Source organism: Humulus lupulus, chromosome 5 (genome assembly GCF_963169125.1).
Source record: "Humulus lupulus chromosome 5, drHumLupu1.1, whole genome shotgun sequence".
Classification (NCBI taxonomy): Eukaryota; Viridiplantae; Streptophyta; class Magnoliopsida; order Rosales; family Cannabaceae; genus Humulus; species Humulus lupulus.
Genome location: NC_084797.1, coordinates 43,847,794 through 43,869,881, shown reverse-complemented (window position 1 = coordinate 43,869,881; position 22,088 = coordinate 43,847,794). Strand labels below are relative to the sequence as shown.

At 39.2% G+C, this 22,088-nt stretch overlaps 1 protein-coding gene across 1 annotated transcript; it reads left to right on the top strand.

The window, feature by feature from the left end:
- Positions 1-12,906: 12,906 nt before the first annotated feature.
- Positions 12,907-14,025, top strand: LOC133779090 (zinc finger BED domain-containing protein RICESLEEPER 2-like). The gene is made up of 2 exons (XM_062219089.1): positions 12,907-13,837; positions 13,949-14,025. The coding sequence occupies exons 1-2, from the start codon at positions 12,907-12,909 to the stop codon at positions 14,023-14,025; spliced, it is 1,008 nt and encodes a 335-aa protein (XP_062075073.1).
- The last annotated feature ends 8,063 nt before the right edge of the window (positions 14,026-22,088 follow it).

The window sequence follows — 22,088 nt, the reverse complement described above, 5'->3', positions numbered from 1 at the left end:
TATGTTACAATATGTGACACTCTTTGTCACATTTATTTAATCTAAAACATTATAATATAATATTACATTATATTATAAAATAATATAACACATAATTGGTAATTTAAAATTGGATATGGACCTAGAAACTTGCTTTCTTTCCAATTTTAATTATGTTCATAAGATTTAAAGATGTTATAATTAATTTGGAATTAATTAGGTTAAAAACACTTATTTCAAAATAGTGAGTGGGAGAGGGTTGATATCTCAAACATAACCCGTGGTCTCCATTATTAATATAACACCGTGAGATATGAATAGCGCCTCGTGACGGCTTTGTTTTCGTCCCCCTAAGGAAGGTGTCTAGACATATCAATACCAATGTTGTATTTCTTACAAAGATAGGAACTAATGATGTATTTTAGGCTTGACCGACCCTAAGGCGGCATGTCCTAAGTTAAGTCATGAACTCTGAAATAATGGGTTACACGCACAAAGTTATGATTAAGCTTTTGCAGTGGATAATCATAACTTGACCAAACTAAGCGGTACTTTAATGTTTAAAAGAGAAAATAAAGAGTTATTTTAAGTTTTAAACAATAAAGATAAGAATGTCTTATAAATTCTCTAAAATTAATTTGACCGACCCTACGGCGACACTTTAATTGTTAGAAAATTTTATCGTGGAAATTAATCTTTATTTTATGTGTTTTAATTGTGCTCATGCATCACGTTTAATTTCTGAAACTTTGATATTTATTTTTCTAAATATAATAATATTTATTTGTATTTATTTATTGCCAGCAAAAATGTCTATTAGTGAATTACACACCGATGCTTTTCTCAAATCCTTGGTTTTTGAACTTGAAAATATGCAACACTGGTTTCGAGGCATGTTGATCATTTTTTCTTATAAGAAGATGATGTCAACAGTCTGTGAAAAACCTCCAACAGAACCACCTCTGACTACTAGCTATGAAGCAGAAGAAAAATATGCAAATTGGATGATATTCGATCGGTTAGCACGTTATTGCATGCTTTCAACCATGCCTGACGAAACAAAGGAAAAATATATACACTATGACTCAGCACATGAGATGTGGCGAGCAATGACAGAGGAAGTCTTTGGTGAGTGTCATCGTTATTATCAAACGAAAAAGGTAAATAAGAGTTACATATATTTTTTCAACTATGAATAGTATATTCAAATAATATGAATATAAGATTCAAATTTTTGGATAGTAGATTCAAAAATATATGCCACTAATCTATTTTTCTTTTGCTTTTCCTTTTGTAGAATAACAACCCTAAAAAGGAGGAAGAGACTGATGAGGATTTTGGTAGTGAGTAAAGAGCTGGAGAAGTTGGAGAGTAGTTTTTATTTAGTAATTTTATTGTTAGTTGAACAATTTAAATTTCTTTATTTTGTTTTAGAAATTTTAGATTTCTTTAAACAAAGAAAACTACAGTCTAGAAATTTAGTTTATTGTTAGTAATTTTGATTATTAATGTTTGGAAACTTATTTCTATTTTTGCATAACATTTATTTATTTATTAATAACCAATGAAAAACGACAAGAGGAAACTGCTAGTTCTAGTTAGAATAGTAGAGAACTTCGTTGTAGTGGGAGGGTTAGTAAGTAACCCACATGCTATGAACACGAATTTCAAATTCTTGTGTCTGCACAAACAAAGATGATCCATTGACATTTAAAGATGCAATGAATGGTTCTGACAAGGAAAAATGGCAAGAAGCCATGAACCAAGAAATGAAATCAATGTATTCCAATTCTGTCTCGGTTCTTGAAGATCCACCTGAGAATATCAAACCCATTGGTGGCAAGTGGATATTCAAGAAGAAAAGAGGAGCAGATGGGAAAGTAGAGACTTTCAAAGCAAGGCCTGTAGCCATAGGTTACACATAGTAAGAAGGGCTTGACTATGAAGAAACCTTTTCTCCATTAGCCATGCTAAAATCCATTCGTATACTCTTGTCCATAGCTGCATGCATGGATTACGAGATCTGGCAAATGGATGTCAAAACAGCTTTTCTGAATGGCTACCTTGACAAAACCATTTACATGTCTCAACCAGAAGGGTTCGAATTAAAAGATCAAGTGCAAAAGGTTTGCTAGCTTCTTAGGTCCCTTCATGGACTCAAACAAGCTTCTAGGTCTTGGAATCTTAGATTTGATGACACAAGAAAAACATTTGGTTGTTGAACAAAATGTTGACGAACCTTGTGTCTATAAACAAATCAAAGATGGTATAGTAGTATTCCTTGTTCTTTACGATGATGATGATATATTACTGATTGGAAATGACGTAACATCATTATCAAGGGTAAAGAACTGGTGAGCTGAACAATTCCAAATGTAAGATTTGGAAGAAGCCAAGTATGTTCTGGGCATTATGATTCTTAGAGATAGACATAACAAAACTTGGGCACTGCCTCAAGCAACTTATATTGATAAAGTGCTAGAACGCTTTAATAAGAAAAACTTCAAAAAGGGTGATATGCCAACCCGTTCTGGAGTATTCCTTTCCAAGGAGCAGTGTCCCTAAACACCTCAGGAAGAGGAAGACATGAGACAGTATCCCTATGCCTCAGTAGTAGGCAGTCTGATGTACGCCATGTTGTGTATAAGACCTGACATTTATTATGCAGCAGGGATAGTCAGTCGTTATCAATCCAATCCTAGATTGAGTCATTGGATTGCAGTGAAGAATATGCTCAAGTAACTTAGAAATACTAGAGATTATATGCTTCTATATTCAGGTGGCTACATGAACCCCATTGGTTACACTGATTCTGATTTTCAATTAGACAAAGATAGTCGGAAATCGACTTTTGGATCAATGTTTATTGTTGGAGAAGGAGCATTAGTTTGGAGAAGCATTAAACAAACCAGCATTGCATACTCCACCATGGAAGCCGAGTATATAGTGGCTTGTGAAGCAGCTAAGGAGGCTGAGTGGCTCAAAAAGTTCTACTCTGATCTAGAAGTTGTTCCAGAAATGGAGAAACCACTTGTTCTTCATTGTGACAACAGTGGGGTAGTGGCTAATTCTAAAGAACCAAGAAGCCACAAGAGGGGAAAACATATAGAGCGCAAATACCACTTAGACAGAGACATCGTACATAGAGGAGATGTGTCCATTCTAAAGTCGTATCAGAACACATTCTGGCAGACTTGTTTACGAAGACGCTTCTTGCAAAGCAATTCGAGGGTCATGTACGTAATATGGGATTGAGAGAAATGCCTCACTTGCTTTAAGTACAAGTGGGAGATTGTTAGGATTGTGTCCTAAAAGCATGTAAAAGACATTTGTTTTTTCTGTGAATAAATAAATACAACGGTTTATTATTACTGTTATATTTATATTATTCAATTATTGTTTGAATAATTTTGTAAATATCAGGAAAAATTCCATATTCATTATTGAGGATGTGATCTTGTATTAGTATGAGAGAATTAAGATCACATGAATGAATAAAAATAGTCAACAACAACAGATTAAAGTTATCGAATTCTTTAATTGGAGTTGTAAGTACAGTTTGCTGAGTATCATGATGATACAAATAATCTAGATTCGGATTATTGATGTGGTAAGACATCTCGATAAAGGTGTTTTATATAAAATGATTATATATGACATGGACATATATGAATTAAAGTCTTTATCCAAAAACAATTTAACAATAAAGACTTGTAATTCATATCATAACTGATGATCATTTATAGATCAACATAAATCCTGAGTGTTCATGAACTCCTGCTCGTGTTTATTAAATCTTTTGATTAATTAGTTAAGGTCTCTTCAAAGAATGAGGCTAATGACTTTTGTTTTGGAGATTTAATATCATGGATGGTTGGGAACATGTATCAATAATACGGAATCTAATAGGACTGAGCATAAAATCTGAAAAACCGAAAAAACCGTATACACCGACCATCCAAACACCGAAAAAACCGAAACTGATTAAACCGAACACCGAAAAAACTGCTAACGGCACAAACCGCCACTGTTCGGTCGGTTTGAAAATTTTGTCTGGACCGACCGACGGAACCGAAACCGACTGAACACTATAATATATAATAATATAATATTATATAATTATTAATTAAAAATAAAAAAATCTGATATGTTTTTCGGGCACTGAATCTCTCTCAGTCTCTATCGCATTCGCATATAATCAGCAGCTTAGCCCCTCTATGTCGCCTCCTTCCTCTCTGTCTCTGGTCTGTTTTGCTCTCTCCTCCCTCCCAGCCCAAACGAACGGAACAGAACGGCTCTCTCTCATCATCTCATCTCCTCCTCTTCCTCTATGTTTCGCTATCCTCCTTCCCAGCCCAAACGAACGGAACGGACCGAGCAAACGCGACTCGACGACTCGGCGACAGCACTGCCCAGCCCACTTCGGCGACCGCTTCACAGACACAGTGACCCTTCCCACTCCGGCGACCGCTTCACAGACAAAGTGACCCGAGGTATGCCATTGTATTATTAATTATCAATTTTATTTTATAGCTTCATTAAAAAACACTATATCTATATTTTCATACCAGAATATAGTTATGTGTGTGTGAGTGTTTATTATAAAGAAATAATGTTCTATTATATATATGTGTGTGTGTGACTAATGGTTATGGAAGAAAGGAATAAAGAAGATTTAAAGTTAGGAAGGAAGGAAGCTGAAACGAAAAAACAGATTGAATTGACACATTTATATATATATATATATATATATATATGTGTGTGTGACTAATGGTTATGGAAGAAAGGAATAAAGAAGAAACGAAAAAACAGAGTGAATTGAAGAGGAAGACAGAAAATAAAGGAATGAAAAGTATAAGAATTAAACTTTTTTTTTCTTTCTATAATAATAATATTATTATTATTGCTGTTGTTGCCAAAAAGAATAAGAATTGAGGATTATTCTATGATGGTTGGTTTGGTGACCTTTAGTTTGAGAGAGAGAGTTGAGGTAATAAAGAACAGTAATGATTGAAGAAAAGATTATGTTCTGTAATGCTAAAGACTATTTTTAGTCATTTTCTAAAACAAAAAAGGAATTCTAAAATGTACTAATGGAAATAGGGAACCGTGTTCAGTTGTATTAAATTCAACATGTTTTGATCAATTGTGTATTAAATTGATAATTTTTCTTTAGAGTAATTAAATTAATAATATGATAAGTGTTGTTAGAAGTATTTATATTTATATTGACTAGATAATGGTCATAATCATCATGTCTTGTTATTATGTTTTATATTTATTATGTTTTGCAAGTTAAACTAGCAAGAAGAAACACAACTTTCATTTATGGGCACATTCATATTATGTTTTATATTTGTTGCTGAAATTGTGTTTATAAATATGTAAATAGATCGTTAATATGGATAACGAGGAAAATTTAGAAGGGGTGATGTGGGAGTGGTTGGAGTATGCTGAAACTAATTTGTCAAGTTCTGATGGAGAAGAACAAGCGAAGGAAAGGAAAAAAGAGAACGTACGAAAGAAGAGGAATGATCGACAAAATCAAGATAAGGAAAAAGACAAAGAGACCAAGAAAGAGGATAATGAAAAATAAAAGGAGAAAGAGGTTGAACGACCAGAAAAGAAGCAAAGGGTTGGAAAGAAAACATCGAGCGGGTGGGATCATTACACTATGTTGCCTGATTGTGATCCTAAGAAGCCAAGAGCTGCTTGCAATTATTGTGGCACCAATTATGCGGCTGATACAAAGTTGAATGGGACTAGCACACTATGGGCACATGTGGAGAGAAAATGTAAGAAGTGTCCTTTCAGTGACTGGGTTGAGCAAAGTAAGAAGCAACAATCAACTATGGATAGATTTACTAAAAAGACAACAACATGCAATGAAGAAGAAGTCGCTTCAAGTGGGCTGCCGCTAAAGTTTAATCAAAATGCTGTTAGGAAAGTGATCGCCGAATATATCATTATGGATGAGTTATCCTTTAGGCACGTGGATGGAAAAGGATTTCAAAAGCTCATTAAACATTTCTTTCCCACATTTCAGTTCCCATCAAGATTTACTGTTGCGAGAGATATTTACAATGCATTTCTAGATCAGAAGAAAGAGTTGAAGTTGATTTTGGTGAAGCACAGAGTGTCGTTGACCACCGATTGTTGTACATCATTCCAGAATATTAGTTATTTGTGTTTGAATGCACATTGGGTTGATGATAATTGGAAAATGCAGAAGATAATTATCAACTTTATCCAAGTTCCTAGCCATAAAGGGGACTTGGTGGGGAAAGAGTTGATAAATTGTCTTAATGAGTGGGGTATCTCCTCAGTTTTTGCAGTGATGGTTGACAATGCCTCCTCAAATGATGTTGCTCTTAGAAAATTGAAGGGGCACTTGTTGGACAAAGACAATACCATTCCATTGAATGGCGAAATGTTTCATATGAGGTGTTCAGCTCATATTTTGAATTTGATAGTAACTGATGGGTTGAAAGAGTTGAATGATGCAATTTCAAGCATTTGAAATGCGGTGAGATATGTCCGGTCATCTCCAGCTAGACTGAAAAGTGTTGACCGCGTTTTTGGCCAACGACGTGTGAACGTCAAAAACGATAAAACCTTCAAGAGAAAATAAACGACACAGACGATTTTATAGTGGTTCAGCCCCAACATGATGGTAATAGCCTAATCCACTTAGAGTTGTGATTATAGATCTACACTCAAGATCAGATGAACCTGAGTCAACTGAGTTTCTTCAGTGTAGATTACAAGAATACAAGAATTCTCTCAAATACAAGTACTCTCTCTAGAAAATAAGAATTCAATCGAAAGTTCAAAAATCCCCCCCAAAGTCCCTTTTATGATGCCATAAGCCTTGTATTTATAGGCTTAGGATCGTACAGATGATATCCCCCATAATCACAATATTTTATTATTCTCATTATATTAAAATTACAATAATATTCAAAATATAACAATACACTAAATTTGTGTGATAAATTGAGAGATTCCCGCGTATGCCAATACCGATTCTTGTTGAAGCCGTTTCTGGGAATCTTGACATAGTCCTGCTCTATCTAGTTGATCCATATCACCTTCAGTCTGGTCGGCCACACCTTTACTGGGCAGTCATGCACTTGACTGGGCATACATGCACTTGGCTGGGCAGAAAGGTCATGACTGGTCGGATATGATCATGACTGGTCGGACATGGTCATGACTGGTCGGACATGGTCATGACTGGGCAGACAAGGTCATGACTGGGCAGACAAGGTCATGCCTGGACAGACAATCATATGATTGGTCGGACAAGGTCATGCCTGGTCGGTCATGACACTTGACTGGTCAATCAAAACTCTTCAATGGTCTACCGGGTCACTCCTAAGCCAGTTCACTTTATCACAACTCTGAGGAACCAATATATTTATTGACTATTAACGTGTCATTTACGGACCATGCACTGCCACTTGTCACCTCTATTGCCACGTCATCGATCTCCAATTTTTGGGGATAACATTTGCCCCCCAAGTTTATTATACGATTTTCACGTATGATAAACTTTTCTTCTAGAAAAATGTTCTTAAGGTCATTCAAAAGCTCTTATCCGGTCGATAACTTTCATGTAAACCCACGACTGAACTTGTCTTTTGATTTCTTCAAATCCTATTTTTTGATCTTGTGGTAGTATCCCATGAGTAAGAAAACATGTTTGTACCCCATGTCCTTGAGATTTGTTGTCCTTTTGGACCTTATAGTTAATTGGTCATTATTTTTTGAAAATTACCAAGGGCACCATAAATATATTTTCCCATGTGCCACTGTCTGCTCGGATGTAAGGCATCATCATTCGGACATCAGGGCTCCATCACTCGGACATCACACATCCGCTCGGACACTCGGGTTGCTGTTCGGACACACGAAGCCACCCATCTGATCGGCTCAACACGTGACTGCCCCTTGGATGCTTGTTGGATGCAACTCCTTGGACGCACGCCATTACCAACTCAACCACTCGGCCAATAGGCCTAACTCCTCGGACGCGTGCGACAGCTCCCTGAAGGTGCACCCCAGCCGCTCGGATGAATGCCATGGTCCGCTCGGACACGGGCCTGGCTGCTCAGATGCCAGCCTTCGGACGCGTGCGCGGATGCCGTCCAGCTGCTCGGACGCCGCTCGGATGCACGGATTGCTGCTCCTCGGACGTACGTACCATCTCCCAGCCAGCATCGCACGGATTGCACCCTTCATGCTTGGACATAGCCCCAGATATGCCAACTCCTTGGATGCATACCTTGGCTCGAACGCATCGACACAGGATCCTCAGATGCACACCTGACTTCGCTCAACACCAAGGGCAGCTGCTTGGATGCCGCGCCTTAGGTACCAAATTCCTGGGCCTAGTTCCTCGGACACTACTCACACTAGGCACCAAATCTTTGCCTTTTATTTTTTCCTTCACACATGTTTTTTCTAAGGGATAAAAAATATTTTTACTACCCAATAAAATAATTTCTGAGTAGTAACAAATATTTTTCCTTTACATTTATCGACTTATGTTTGTTTGATTCACTCCAAGGACTCTTCGATGTTATTTATTCTAAACAACAGAGTTTCCTACTCGATCGGTGATACATGCTTAGCCGACCAGGGAAGTTGTATCTGCTCTCCCGAGCAGGAAAACTTTGCACCTGATCAGCTAAACTTGTACCTGGCTAGTAGTTTACTCTTTATTCTTGTATAGTTGAGCTCTTGGCATTTATACTTTACTTTTATTTTCTAACTTAAAACATTATAAGTCTCTTTTAGACTTAAAAAGTTTATAAGTTTTTTGTGAATAGTAAAGTCACTCTGGTGTATGCCTTATATTTTCGCATGAGTACTTAGTTTTCTAACTTAGAAATTCTAGACATTTCATAAGTCCATACTAAGTATACTTTCTCACACTCTTATTGCTCTAATATTTTATGAGCATAATGTTTATTGTCACACGAATATCTGCTTCTAACTTGAAATTTTTTAAAAAAAAAAATTCCAAGTTACTTAAGCTTTGTCAAACAAGTTAGCTTAATGGCCTTTTTGGACTTCAAAAATTTACAAGTCAGCCTAAAAACAGTTATATTAACTCGTGCTCTTATTGCCTGTGTTAAATTATATACCAGTATACCCCATGTGCCCCCCAGGTGATCGAGGGTTGAAAGATCCTTAGTCACTTGCTACTTGACCGAATTTGTTCGAGCAGTTAATTGCTCGTGAAACACATAGAATATATGGAAAATATTCAAGCAGTTGAACACTGCTTGAACGTATATACTAGTTGAACACTGTCCAATTTTACCGACCAGTTGAACACTGCTCAGATAACTAACACACATGCATATTTGTAGCAAGAATCGACCACACTGCGCGTAGTCTCTTTTATTACTCGTAAATTAAAAAGGACAAAACATGTCTAATAACGAGTCTTAAACAACCAAAATTGTTCAAAAATGAAATGAATGGTTAGCAAATAACCAGCTCATAAACCAAACTTAAATAACAAGTCAAACAACTCGAAATCAAGCTACCACTTTGAAAGCGGTATTTAGAAATAATATATCCTTCGATGCTCGCCGCTCCAGTGGCTCCTGATCCTAGCACTCCCGCTCAGCATGCTTCTCCCTTGCTTTGTTGCTTTCCTCAACCAAGTGTGGACCTCCACATATAGTGTCTAAGGTAAAGTCCACAGGTCCGGGATGCAAGGGTGGAGATCTTTGTCGTTTGAAACCAGGATTGCTGCTGCCTCCTTCTCCTTGGGGTGTCTCTGCCCGGTACTTCCTCAACTTGCCCAACCGAAGAAGAAATTCTATCTCGTCCTTGAGGTGATTGCATTCATTCGTGTCGTGACCATAATCTCCATGGAAACGACAAAATTTATTCATGTCTCTCTTCCTCATCTCTTTCCTGATGGGTGGAGGTTTCTTGTAGGGAACCTCTTCATGACTAGCAAGATATATCTCTGCTCGGCTGGCCGAGAGAGTGATGTAGTTAGTGAATTGAGGCTCATACTTGGTTGGCTTTTCACTTGAATTCAACTTTGCTTTCTTTTCCTCATGGTGGTCAGTCCTGTTATTTCCACGTTTCCTTCCACCAGAGTCAATTGATCCGCCCGGATTATTTATGCCATTCTTCTCTTTCTCTATTGCATCATCCAATTTCATATACTTGTCCGCTCGGTCAAGAAATTGTTGAAGTGTTGAAATTGGATTTATATGTATACTGTCCCACAAAGGGCTCCGATAAGTTATCCCAGCAGATATGGCAACCATCTTCCCCTCGTCTCCTACAACAGTTGCTCTATTGGCTTCTCTCATGAATCTCTGTATGTAGTTCTTTAGAGACTCATCTTTTCCTTGTTTGATATCTGCCAAGTGGTTGGCATAAACTGGTGGAGTCCGGGCAGTGTTAAATTGTCTACAAAACTCCTTCCTGAATGCTTCCCAAGAGGTAATGGAGTTTGGCTTAAACTTCCAATACCATTCCTGGGCAGTATCTGACAATGTAGTCGCGAAAACTCTACACCGATAATCGTCACTCACTCCGAGAAATTCCATTTGGTCCTCGAACTTCCCAATATGTCTGATGGGATCTGCCTTTTCTGTATATACTAGCAGAACCAGTGCTTTATATTTTGCCGGTGGCTGGGCTGTTCTAATCCAGGCACAAAATGGGCTGCCACTCCGGTGGTCTATCGCATCTATCCCAGACGGTCATTTTGACAAACCTTGCACTGCAGCTGCTAGTACATCAAGCTAGGCTTGGATTGCTGGTGCAACTGATGAGGTTCCAAGGTCTTGATCGCCTGGTCGGGCATTACCATCTAGCGCGCCATCATCAAGTATTTGTACTTGACTGGCAGAGCGGTCCAGATTTTGCCCTTCGACCGTGATGGTCCTCCTCTTGTTGGTGATAACGTTCCTCAGATCCTTCCAGGAAGCATGCTCTCCTGCCCGATCGAACACCGTACTCTTTGATTTCCCAGAGGGCTTACTACGCGAGACTTGCTCTCTCCTACTACACTGCTGGCCGGGGTGCAGTGGAGGCCTTTCAGTACGCCCCGAGCAGTCTTTTCCTCCTTGTTGGTCATTGCCCTCCTTTTCCTTTGACTGATCGGTGTGATGACTATCAGCCTCATCACGATCATGCCCATCTTTGAATTGTGAAGTCCTCTTCTCTCGAGAAGTCTTGGTCTGATCCTGCCTGGGTGGAGTCTTTTTACTGCCCGACCGGTGACTCCCTAATCTAGAAGTCTCTGATCGGTGGCTCCTGGAGGGGGTTCTAGAGTGCTCCCTTTGCGTCGAGGCAGTTCTGGATTGGTCCCCATCATCTTCCCGACCAGGGGGGTTACTCTTGCTTCTACCCGGTCCTCAAAAATTGGCTCTGTCAATGGTCCTTCAACCATCTTCATTATTTCTTGCTCCCTGGGTGGCTGCTTGTGCTATGGCTTGAGCATTGGCTTGGGCCAATTGGGTAGCCGCTTCTAGAGCAAGTGCTGCTTCACGATGTCTTCAGTTGACCTCCTCCTGTTGTTGTCTGATCTCTTCGCTTCTGGCCTCCATATTGCGCCTTTGCTGCTCTAACGCGACTTTCTGCCTGGCCATCTCTTCAGCGAACGCCTCCTGTCTGGCGTGGAGTTGTGGCATCTCCTCCTGGAAGGCCCCCATGGCTTCCTGGAGTTCTTCGACTTCTGGAGTCACGTCCTCAAGCATGACCCTAGGCTAAGTCTCATGGTCTTGTGGGCTAGGACCTTCTGATTTGGCAGGCTCTTTAGAGGAGCCTGTCTTCTTGGAGGCCGCATTGGTGTTCTTAGGCGCCATAATACTTCAGGGACCGTCTATTTTTCTCTTCAGGCTCTTAATGAAAGCACCAAAATGTTGACTGCGTTTTTGTCCAACGACGTGTGAACGTCAAAAACGATAAAACCTTCAAGTGAAAATAAACGACACAGACGATTTTATAGTGTTTCAACCCCAATATGATGGTAATAGCCTAATCCACTTAGAGTTGTGATTATAGATCTACACTCAAGATCAGATGAACCTGAGTCAACTGAGTTTCTTCAGTGTAGATTACAAGAATACAAGAATTCTCTCAAATACAAGTACTCTCTCTCTAGAAAATAAGAATTCAATCGAAAGTTCAAAAATCCCCCCAAAAGTCCCTTTTATGGTGCCATAAGCCTTGTATTTATAGGCTTAGGATCGTACAGATGATATCCCCCATAATCAGGATATTTTATTATTCTCATTATATTAAAATTACAATAATTTTCAAAATATAACAATACACTAAATTTGTGTGATAAATTGAGAGATTCCTGCGTATGCCAAGACCGATTCTTGTTGAAGCCGTTTCTGGGAATCTTGATGTAGTCCTGCTCTATCTAGTTGATCCATATCACCTTCAGTCTGGTCGGCCACACCTTTGCTGGACAATCATGCACTTGACTGGGCAGACATGCACTTGGCTGGGCAGACATGCACTTGGTTGGGCAGAAAGGTCATGACTGGTCGGACAAGGTCATGACTGGTCGGACATGATCATGACTGGTCAGACATGGTCATGACTGGTCGGACATGGTCATGCCTGGGCAGACAAGGTCATGCCTGGTCGGTCATGACACTTGACTGGCCAGTCAAAACTCTTCAATGGTCTACTGGGTCACTCCTAAGCCAGATCACTTTATCACAACTCTGAGGAGCCAATATATTTATTGACGATTAACGTGTCATTTACAGACCATGCACTGCCACTTGTCACCTCTATTGCCACGTCATCGATCTCCAATTTTTGGGGATAACAAAAAGATTTAAAGAAAGTTGCAAGGATGCAAACATTGAATCGAAAGCCTTGTTATGCTTGGATGTGGTTACTAGGTGGAACTCCACCTACTTGATGTTAGAATCTGCTATAAAATTCAATAAGGCTTTTGAGAATTTGGAAGCAGATGGGAACTACACAAACTACTTTGATGAAGAAAGAATGGATGGCCCATCAACCAACCCAGACTGGGAAAAAGCAGTTGTATTTGTCGACTTTTTAAGGAGATTCTATGATCTTACTAATCGATTTAGTGGGTCATTATATGTCACATCCAATCTATTCCTTCCAGATATTTTGAAGGTTCAAGCTGATTTAACTACTATGGCTTCTAATCTTGATACTTTGTTAGGGGCTATGGCAGTCAGTATGAAACGAAAGTATGACAAGTACTGGGGAAGGATTGAGAAGTTGAATATGTTGACATTTATTGCCAATATCCTTGATCCAAGGTATAAATTAGAGGTTGTGAATCGTGGTTTCAAATTTGTGTACACTTCAAGTGAGGCTGAAAAAATGATAAAGTTGGTGACAAATACTTTGGCACAGCTATATGCTTTTTATAAACATCAACAACCATCTCAGTCATCTCAAGCTCAACCATCTCAATCTCAGTCTCAGCCATCTCAGCCTGTTATCAATTCCACTACAGAATCATTTCTTAAAGGGCAACTACAACTTAGTGATGACATTGAAGAAGATGATCTTGAATACTACTTGAGTGATCATCGTGAGAAACTTGATCCTACCTTTGATATTCTACGATGGTGGAAACAGAATGGATTCAAGTATCCAATAGTTGCGCGCATGGCAAAAGATGTATTGGCTGTTCATATGTCTACAGTAGCATCTGAATCAGCTTTTTCTACTGGGGGAAGAATCCTAGATTCATTTAGGAGTTCCTTATCCCCGAGGATGGTGGAGGCTTTGATTTGTTCTAAAAATTGGTATACTTGTGAGCCTAAAGTGCCTGTTGTGCTTCGACAATACATGGATGAGATTGATGGTATAGAGGCATGTGAACAAATTTTTCCAGGAATTTATTTACTTAATAGCTTATTCTAATTGAAATATTATATATATTATAGCTTATTTGTATTAATTGAATATTTGTCAGGTGATGGCTCGTGTATTACCTATGTACCTGAGAATCTTGGCAGTGGGTCTGGGAGTGGGACCGATAAGAACAATTGAAATCTCAAGGAAACTAGTTGAATTCTAAGATTGTAGTTTAGTAGCTTTATTTCTCTTAAAAGTACCATGTAGCATGTGTTATATATACATTATAATTTTATTCTTTCTTTTGTCTTAGGAGCAGGTGGTCATGGTTGCTTGATGCAGGCCATGAAATGAATGAATGCTGGATTTTGGATTGGACTTTGTTTTCTATCTATTCTTTTGAAATTTGAACTTGATTTGTGTTGTTGTAGTCGATTAGACTTAGATTTAATTTGTGTTGTAATGGATTATGGACTATGGACTTTAAGTTTAAACTTTAATCATGTGTTGAGATTTGTGGTTGTAGTCTTTTGGTTTTAAATTTTAATTGGGTTGTGTCTTGGATTGGACTAATAGATATTGGAGCATTAGACTTTTGATGATGTGTTGTGATTTGAGATTATGTTATGCTCTTATGGACTTTTAATTATGTTTCAAACTAAAATTTGTAAATGTAATTATGTTCTATATATTTATGTTTTAAAAACGCACAAAAATGGATTCCAACAATCCAAAATTTTTAATTTTTTAACTAAAACTTTCAAAAAAAAAAACACAATAATAAATTCGGTTTGGTCGGTTTAACCGACCAAACCGCGGTCCAAAACGGTCAGTTTTTTCTTTTAACTGGTTTGGTCGGTCGGTTTTTGGATTGCACCAATCCAGACCGAAAACCGAATTCTGGATTTTATGTTATGAAAAAACCGCCCAAACCGACCGATGCTCACCCCTAGAATCTAATCTTTCCTAACGAATCGTATATTAGTTCCCTTAAGGGTTAATTCTAGAACTGAATGATTTTGAGCTCAAATCTATAATTAGATTATAGATTAATTATTCACTAGTGAATTAATGGTACTTAAGGAATAAGAAGTAAATTAGAAAGGTAAAATGGTAATTATTCCATTCTAATTTATGAACTAATTTATTAGAGGGTTGAACTATTGTAAGATGGTTATATCAATGGACGAGTTCAGATAAGATTTCTGTGAAAGTATATCTATCACATAAATAGTACAATTCTGAATTTATAGTGGAGAATTATTAGAATTAATAAATTAACTAATATAATTAAAGAGTTTAATTATTTAGTTTTCAATTTATTGGAGCTTAATGTTATAGATCCATGGTTCCCGAAATGGCTCAAACAAACACTGACAAAGGTAAATACAAAAATGGGCAAAATGACTTATTTGATAAGTAAAATATTTTTCTATGCATCAAACACAATTATTGTATAATTATGTGTAATTAATTAATTGAGAATTAATTAATTATTTGATTAACAAAAATATAATTAATTTATAATTAATTTATTTTTGGGATTTTTGGTATTTAAATAATAATAAAAATTGGGAAAAATCACATGCCATCCCTGGCATGTGGTACACGTGTAGCACAGTGCACAGTCACTGTGCTACACGCATAAGAGACTCTGAGCAGTTTCTTTGTTCCACAATTTTAGTTATTTAAATATTAAATAAATAATGAGATATTCTAATATGATTAAAATATTATTATTTAAACATAATCTGATAACTTATTAATTATTTTCAAATTGTTTAAAATAACTAATATTTTATTTTTAATATATTGGATATATTAAATATAGGATATCTGTTTTTCAGAATGTAACTTTTCAGGATAGAAAAATATCTTGAAATATCTCTCAGAGAAAGAGAACAGTGATACAAACAAAAGTCACTGTTCTTCACAAAACCTAGGTCCAAATTTTATCAAATCTCATGTGTTGAGGACCTCTGATAAATAGATTTTGCCTATTATTTTGTATAGTGAGCCCACACTCGTTCTTTGTGTGCTGAGAACTTTTTGGAAGATCTTGGTGTGTGATCTCAAGGATTTTTCCATACTAAAAGATAGCAGCAAGGAAGGACCTGAGGTAATTTTCTATTCATGTCTTTGATTCAATATATATATATATATGCATGTGAAGAAGTAGATCTAGAAATCTTGTGGGATTAAATTAACAATTTGATTTTTGTTCCGCTACGTATAATCTCTGATTTGATCAATAAAAACCAGCAGGGATTCCATCAGTAGTTGGCTGTTCAAGCTTTGATCGTACGTTATTCTGCGATGCGAAGGCGGATTGTAACGACCCAAAATCATTAATATGGCTTAAGGGCCTTGATTAGTGTGCCAGGAGGGCATAATTGGTTTATGTGTGAATTTATTGATTTAATGCATGATTACATGATAAGCATGCTTGTATGATTATATGTATATAAATGTGGTTAAATGTTATACTTGTGAGAACCACATTATTATGTAGGTAAATCTGCAGCGGGCGACTTGAGGCGATCCTAGGGAGCTAGATAGCGGGAAAGTCACAGCGGGGCCCTAATGTTTGACTTTGGACAAGTCAAGGGGTATTTCAGGTATCGGGTGGTTATTTAGATTACTGGGTTATGAAAATAAATAATTGGAGATATATTTGAGGTTGGGAAGTCTAGGTGGGAATATTGGGGAATTTTACCATTTTCCCCTGGGGGACATTTCCGGTACCCCGAGCTTTGGGATTAGCTAAACTGCCTAAGGATAGACTTAAGGAGTTACAGAAAACAGTAGAACATAAAATAGACCGACTATTTCCTCTTCCTTTCTCTCACTCTCTCTCTCTAAGGAAAAACACAGGAATTTAGAGGTCTTAGTTGGAATTCAAAGGATTAAAGTTGGGATTTAGAGGATTAGCTCAAGGATTATCAAAGGAACTCAACCAAGACAGAGGTAAGCATTGAATTCCACTTTCTGTGGTTGAAATTCTGTGATTTTGAGTGTGTTCTAAGTGGTTTTTGGGTTTTGGATTTGAAGATTAAATTGAGGCTAGAACCTTGGAATTTAGCCCAGAAAGCTCTTGGAGGATTGGTTCTGCAGCTGAGGTAAGCTCTAATTTAAGGTTTAATGGCTGAGTTATAGTGTTTCCATGGTTGGGTTTTGTGTTCTTGAGTTAGAAAGTTTCAGTGATTGAAATGGGTTTTTGATGGGTTTCTAGTTTAGGTTTCAGCTGAATTGTGTTACTGTAATCTTGTGGGAAGTGTTTGGGTAATTGAGTTGTGGAATTGGGGTAGTTTTGGGTGAGTTTTCATGAGGTTTGAGAGTTAAAAATGGAGGTTTTTCTAGGTTCGAAGGGGTCGGGCCGCGGTATAGTTCTTGGTGAGCTGCGGCCCTTCGAAGCTGATGTGTGCTGAGGAAGGAGGGCGGGCTACGGCATGGTCTGAGTAGGGCCGCGGCCCTTGCCTGTTTTTGGGCACTGGGAGGCCTCTAGTTAGGGCCATGCCACGGCATGGGTGGCTAATGCCGCGGCCCTTAAGGGATTTTGGGATTTTGAGATTCTAGGCTTGGGAATTTAACCTAGGGTGCTCGGGATTGAATCTTTTACCATGTTTGGTGAAGTTCAATGATTCGGAGACTAGAACTTTGTCTAGAAGCTCTTTTAAGATTGTTGATGGTATCCTTCATCTTGGTTGTGACTAGGTGCTAAGCTAGGGCTCGGGGATCAGATCGCGCTCAAGGAGCATCCCTCGTAGTCTTTATATTCAGAAGCTAAAGGTAAGAAAACTGCACCCGGTTGTGTATTTGTAATGGGACTAAGGGTTCCCTAATGTGTATGCTTTGAAAGGATGGTATTATTCCATGTAAACAAGAGTGCCAAAGGTTACACTTGCGCACAGAGCGCGACTCGGCCACTAGTAGCCGAGGGCAGCTTATTATGCACTAAGCTCGGTTTAAGCGGGCCGGAGTCATTGGGGTAAACAGAGGGTGCGGCCTAAGTTTTCGGCCCTAGTTATAATGTGATTTGATTGTTATTAATGATTGGTTGCATCTTTGATTCTGATTACATGCTATGTGACTAATGTAGAATGTTAAGTGTTTGATCATGCTTAAAGGATTATGCTCTTGTTATGATTGTCGAGATGTGTATTATGTTTTCTTGTTGGGCCTTGGCTCACGGGTGCTACGGGGTGCAGGTTAAGGCAAGGGTAAACTTGATCAGCCCTGACTTGGAGAGCTCTGTGAGCGGAATGTACATGACCAGCTGCTCAGCCCCCACGGTTGTGAGGATAACAGGAACAGAAAAGTTATAAATGTCTGTTTTGCCTTAGAGTGGCTGATGGTAGTCTGTATTTTGGAAATTTTGTAAACTAATCTTTAAACACTGTTCCTTTTTGGGATTCCATATGTAAATTTGCTTAGATATATGAAATGTATCTTTTGAGACCAAAACCATTTTAACCCTAGCACATTTATGGTTTAGTGACACGTTTTGACTAAATGACTTGATTAGCAAGTCCTGCACCTTTATAAGTACATAGTGTAGCGGTCCTGGCTATCCAGGGCATTACAACTTGGTATCAGAGCATCCTAGGTTTGAGGATTCCTGAAGACTGGCTGGACATGTACATTCGCTGCTAGAGACAAGCTCGATTTAGGGTTTGGTAATGTGTATATGTGCTTATATGCTTATATGCCTAGAATGAACTATGATTGTTGTTATCTGTTGGATTAATAGGGAGCATGAGATACTGATAGGGCCTGGCCCTTGACTATTGTGTGAGAATATTGAGGCATGTTTATTAGCATCGCTGTGTATGTACATGAATATTTGGATGAATAACGACATATTATGTATGGATGAATGCTTGTTTCATAGCTATTTTGTGATGAGATTGGGGCATGCTTATTAGCAGCCGATGCATGTGGATAAATGCCTATATGTTGATTGTTTGTGATTGGTTATGTTCCATTGGTGGATTTTGGAGAAGCTTTTACCCCGTCATCATGGAATGATTGCCGAGTCGTTGATTGCAGATTGACTTGGATAGCTATGCGTCCAAGAAAATCTACGCGACTAGCCGGCACTAGGTCTGGGACCGGGGCTGATGACCAGGGCCAGATTCCTCCGCCAGTCCCTGAGAACTGGCAACAACTTATGGCCGATATGCAGGCTCGGTCCATTTAGTGAAGTAGTCGACGACAACCACAGCATACTTGACGCCGCCTTTCCCTGTGGGCAAAGATCCAATTAGATCTATGCCCCAGACTGTAAACGGTCATAGACTTTGCATCTGTTTAAGATCATTAGGGGCTGCTCGTGGGATTTTGGAGAACCTCTGGCACTTGTCACACCTCCACACAAACTCCATTGAGTCTTCATTCATCGTGGGCCAGAAGTATCCTTGCCTCAGGATCTTTTTTGACAAGCTTTGCCCCCCAGTGTGGTCTCCACAAAAGTCTTCGTGTACCTCTTTCATTAATTCTTTGGCCTTTTCTTTTGAAATACATTTGAGGAGTGGCCTTGAGTATCCCCTTCGGTACAAGATTCCCTCGACCATGATATACCTAGCAGCCTACCGCTGAAGGGTCCTGGCTTTGTTTCTGTCCATTGGTAACACGCCTTGCGTCAGATACTCTGTATATGGTGCCGTCCATGTATCCGCCATCTGGATTACCATTGTGGTCTCCTCTACTTTGATGCTTGGCATAGACAGCTGCTCAACCGACACAATATTCAGAGTATCAGCATCATTTGCACTTGCTAATTTTGCCAAAGCATCAGCATTGGAATTCTATCGCGAGGTACTTGCTGGAGGGTGTATTTGTCGAACTGAGCCAATAGATCTCTTGTTTTGTTTAAGTAGGAAACCATCTTTAAACCTCGCGCCTAGTATTCTCCCATGACTTGATTCACCACCAGCTGAGAATCACTGTAGATGTCGAGCACCTTTATATTCATGTCCCTGGCTAAATGCAACCCAGTGAGTAATGCTTCATACTCAACCTCGTTGTTAGAAGTAGTGAAGTCAAACCTGATTGCGCAGTGAAATTGATGCCCTTACGGCGTTATCAATATCACTCCTGGTCCAGCGTGGCACTCGTTAGAAGAACCATCTATAAATAATTTCCACGAGGGAGCTTGGTTTTGACACTCAGGCTCATTAGGCTCTTCAATATGCTTGCTATCTGTAAGTTTAGTGAACTCTGCAATGAAGCCAGCCAGGGTTTGCCCTTTTATCGTTGCACACGGCAAGTAAGATATATCAAACTGCCCAAGTTCGACTGCCCATTTTAACAATCTACCCGCAACCTCTGGTTTTTGCAGGACTTTTCATAGAGGCTGGTCGGTCAAAACGAAGATTGGGTGAGCTTGAAAGTAAGGCCGCAGCTTCCTGGAGGCCAAAATTAGGCAATAGCCTAGCTTCTCGATGGGCGGGTACCGCTGTTCTGCTCCAATTAGCCTTTTGCTTACATAGTAGACAACCTTCTGCATGCCTTCTTCCTCCCTTACTAAAACGACACTAGCAGCGTACTCTGTGATTGCCAAGTAGATGAACAAAGTTTCCTTATTGACCGGCTTTGACAGGATGGGTGGTTGCGTCATGTGAGGTTTTAATGCTTGAAAAGCCTGCTCGCACTCCTCCATCCATTCAAACTTTTTATTGCCTCTAAGTAAATTAAAAAAATGGAACGCACTTATCAGTCGACTTCAAAATGAATCTACTGAGAGCGGCAATTCTTCCGGTTAAAATTTGAACATCCTTAATCTTTGCTGATGATTTCATATCGATCATGGCTTTAATTTTCTAGAGATTGGCTTCAATTCCTCTCGAGTTAACTATAAATCCCAAGAACTTCCCTGATCCTAATCCGAAGGAGCATTTAAGGGGATTCAACTTCATCTAAAATTTGTTCAAGACGTTGAAGCATTCCTACAAATCCTTTATATGCCCTTCTGCCTTCTTCGACTTGACCAGCATGTCGTTGACGTATACCTCCATGTTTGTGCCGATCAGCTCTTTAAACATGTGGTTGACTAGTCGCTGGTAAGTCGCACCAGTGTTTTTCAAACCGAAAGGCATTACTTTGTAACAGTAAAGCCTGATATCAGTCTGAAAGCTAGTGTGATCCTCATCAGGGGGATGCATACTAATCTGATTGTACCCGGAGTATGCATACATGAATGAGAGAATCTCATGTTCTGCAGTGGCATCGACCAGCTGGTCGATTCTTGGGAGTGGGAAACAGTCTTTGGGGCAGGCTTTATTAAGATCTGTGAAATCCACGCACGTGCACCACTTGCCATTTGGCTTGGGAACTAGCACGGGATTAGAGACCCACGATGGATAAAACACCACCCAGATGAACCCATTCTCCTTTAGCTTTTTGACTTCTTCTTTTAAGGCTTTTGATCTATCTTTGTCGAGCAGCCTTATTTTTTGTTGCACTGATGGAAAACTCTTGTCGTTGTTCAGGACATGGCTAATGACTGCAGGATCTATCCCGATCATGTCTTTGTGCGACCAGGAAAAGACTTCCTGGTTTCTCCTTAAAAATTCCACCAGTGCTCGTTTTGTTGTTGTCTCTAAGTTTTTACCGACTTTCAAAACCCTGGTCGGATTTTCTTCATCGAGTTGGACCTTTTCAAGGTCCTCGATGGGTCCAATTTCTTCCTCAAAATCCCCAAAGTGAGGATCCAAATCTCTATCCTCACTTTGGGCAACACTCTATTTGGTGACATTATCACCTGAGTGGGCCTGAGCATCAGTTTCCACTTGCAACTCCTTTCTGGGAACATCTCTCGATACACCCTTCTTCGCCTTGGTGATCGAGGCGTTGTAGCACTCCCTTGCTTCCCGCTGATTCCCCAAGACGCATCCTACCCCTGCGTCTGTCGGGAAATTCATGGCAAGGTTCCATATTGAAGTGACGGCCCGTAGGTCGACCAGAATTGGTCTCCCAATTACAGCATTGTATGCTGAAGGACAATCATCTACTATGAAAGTAGTGAGTAATGTCCTATTAGCAGGTGCAATACCTGCTGTAACTGGAAGCCTAATCGACCCTATTGGGGCAAGCCCTTCACCGAAAAAACCATAAATGGTTTGGTTGCATGGCTCCAGGTTCTTGACGGACAGCTTCACTCTTTCCAGCGAAGACTTGTACAGGATGTTGACCGAACTTCCTATGTCGACCAACACCCTCTTTACCATCATGTTGGCAATTTGTACATCTACGACCAG

What these genes read in the sequence shown, in the direction of transcription:
- LOC133779090 (XM_062219089.1), top strand. Translation starts at nt 12,907, where the DNA reads ATGTTAGAATCTGCTATAAAATTCAATAAGGCTTTTGAGAATTTGGAA. An exon ending in ATACATGGATGAGATTGATG is followed by an intron (nt 13,838 to 13,948) that starts GTATAGAGGCAT and finishes AATATTTGTCAG; the next exon opens with GTGATGGCTCGTGTATTACC.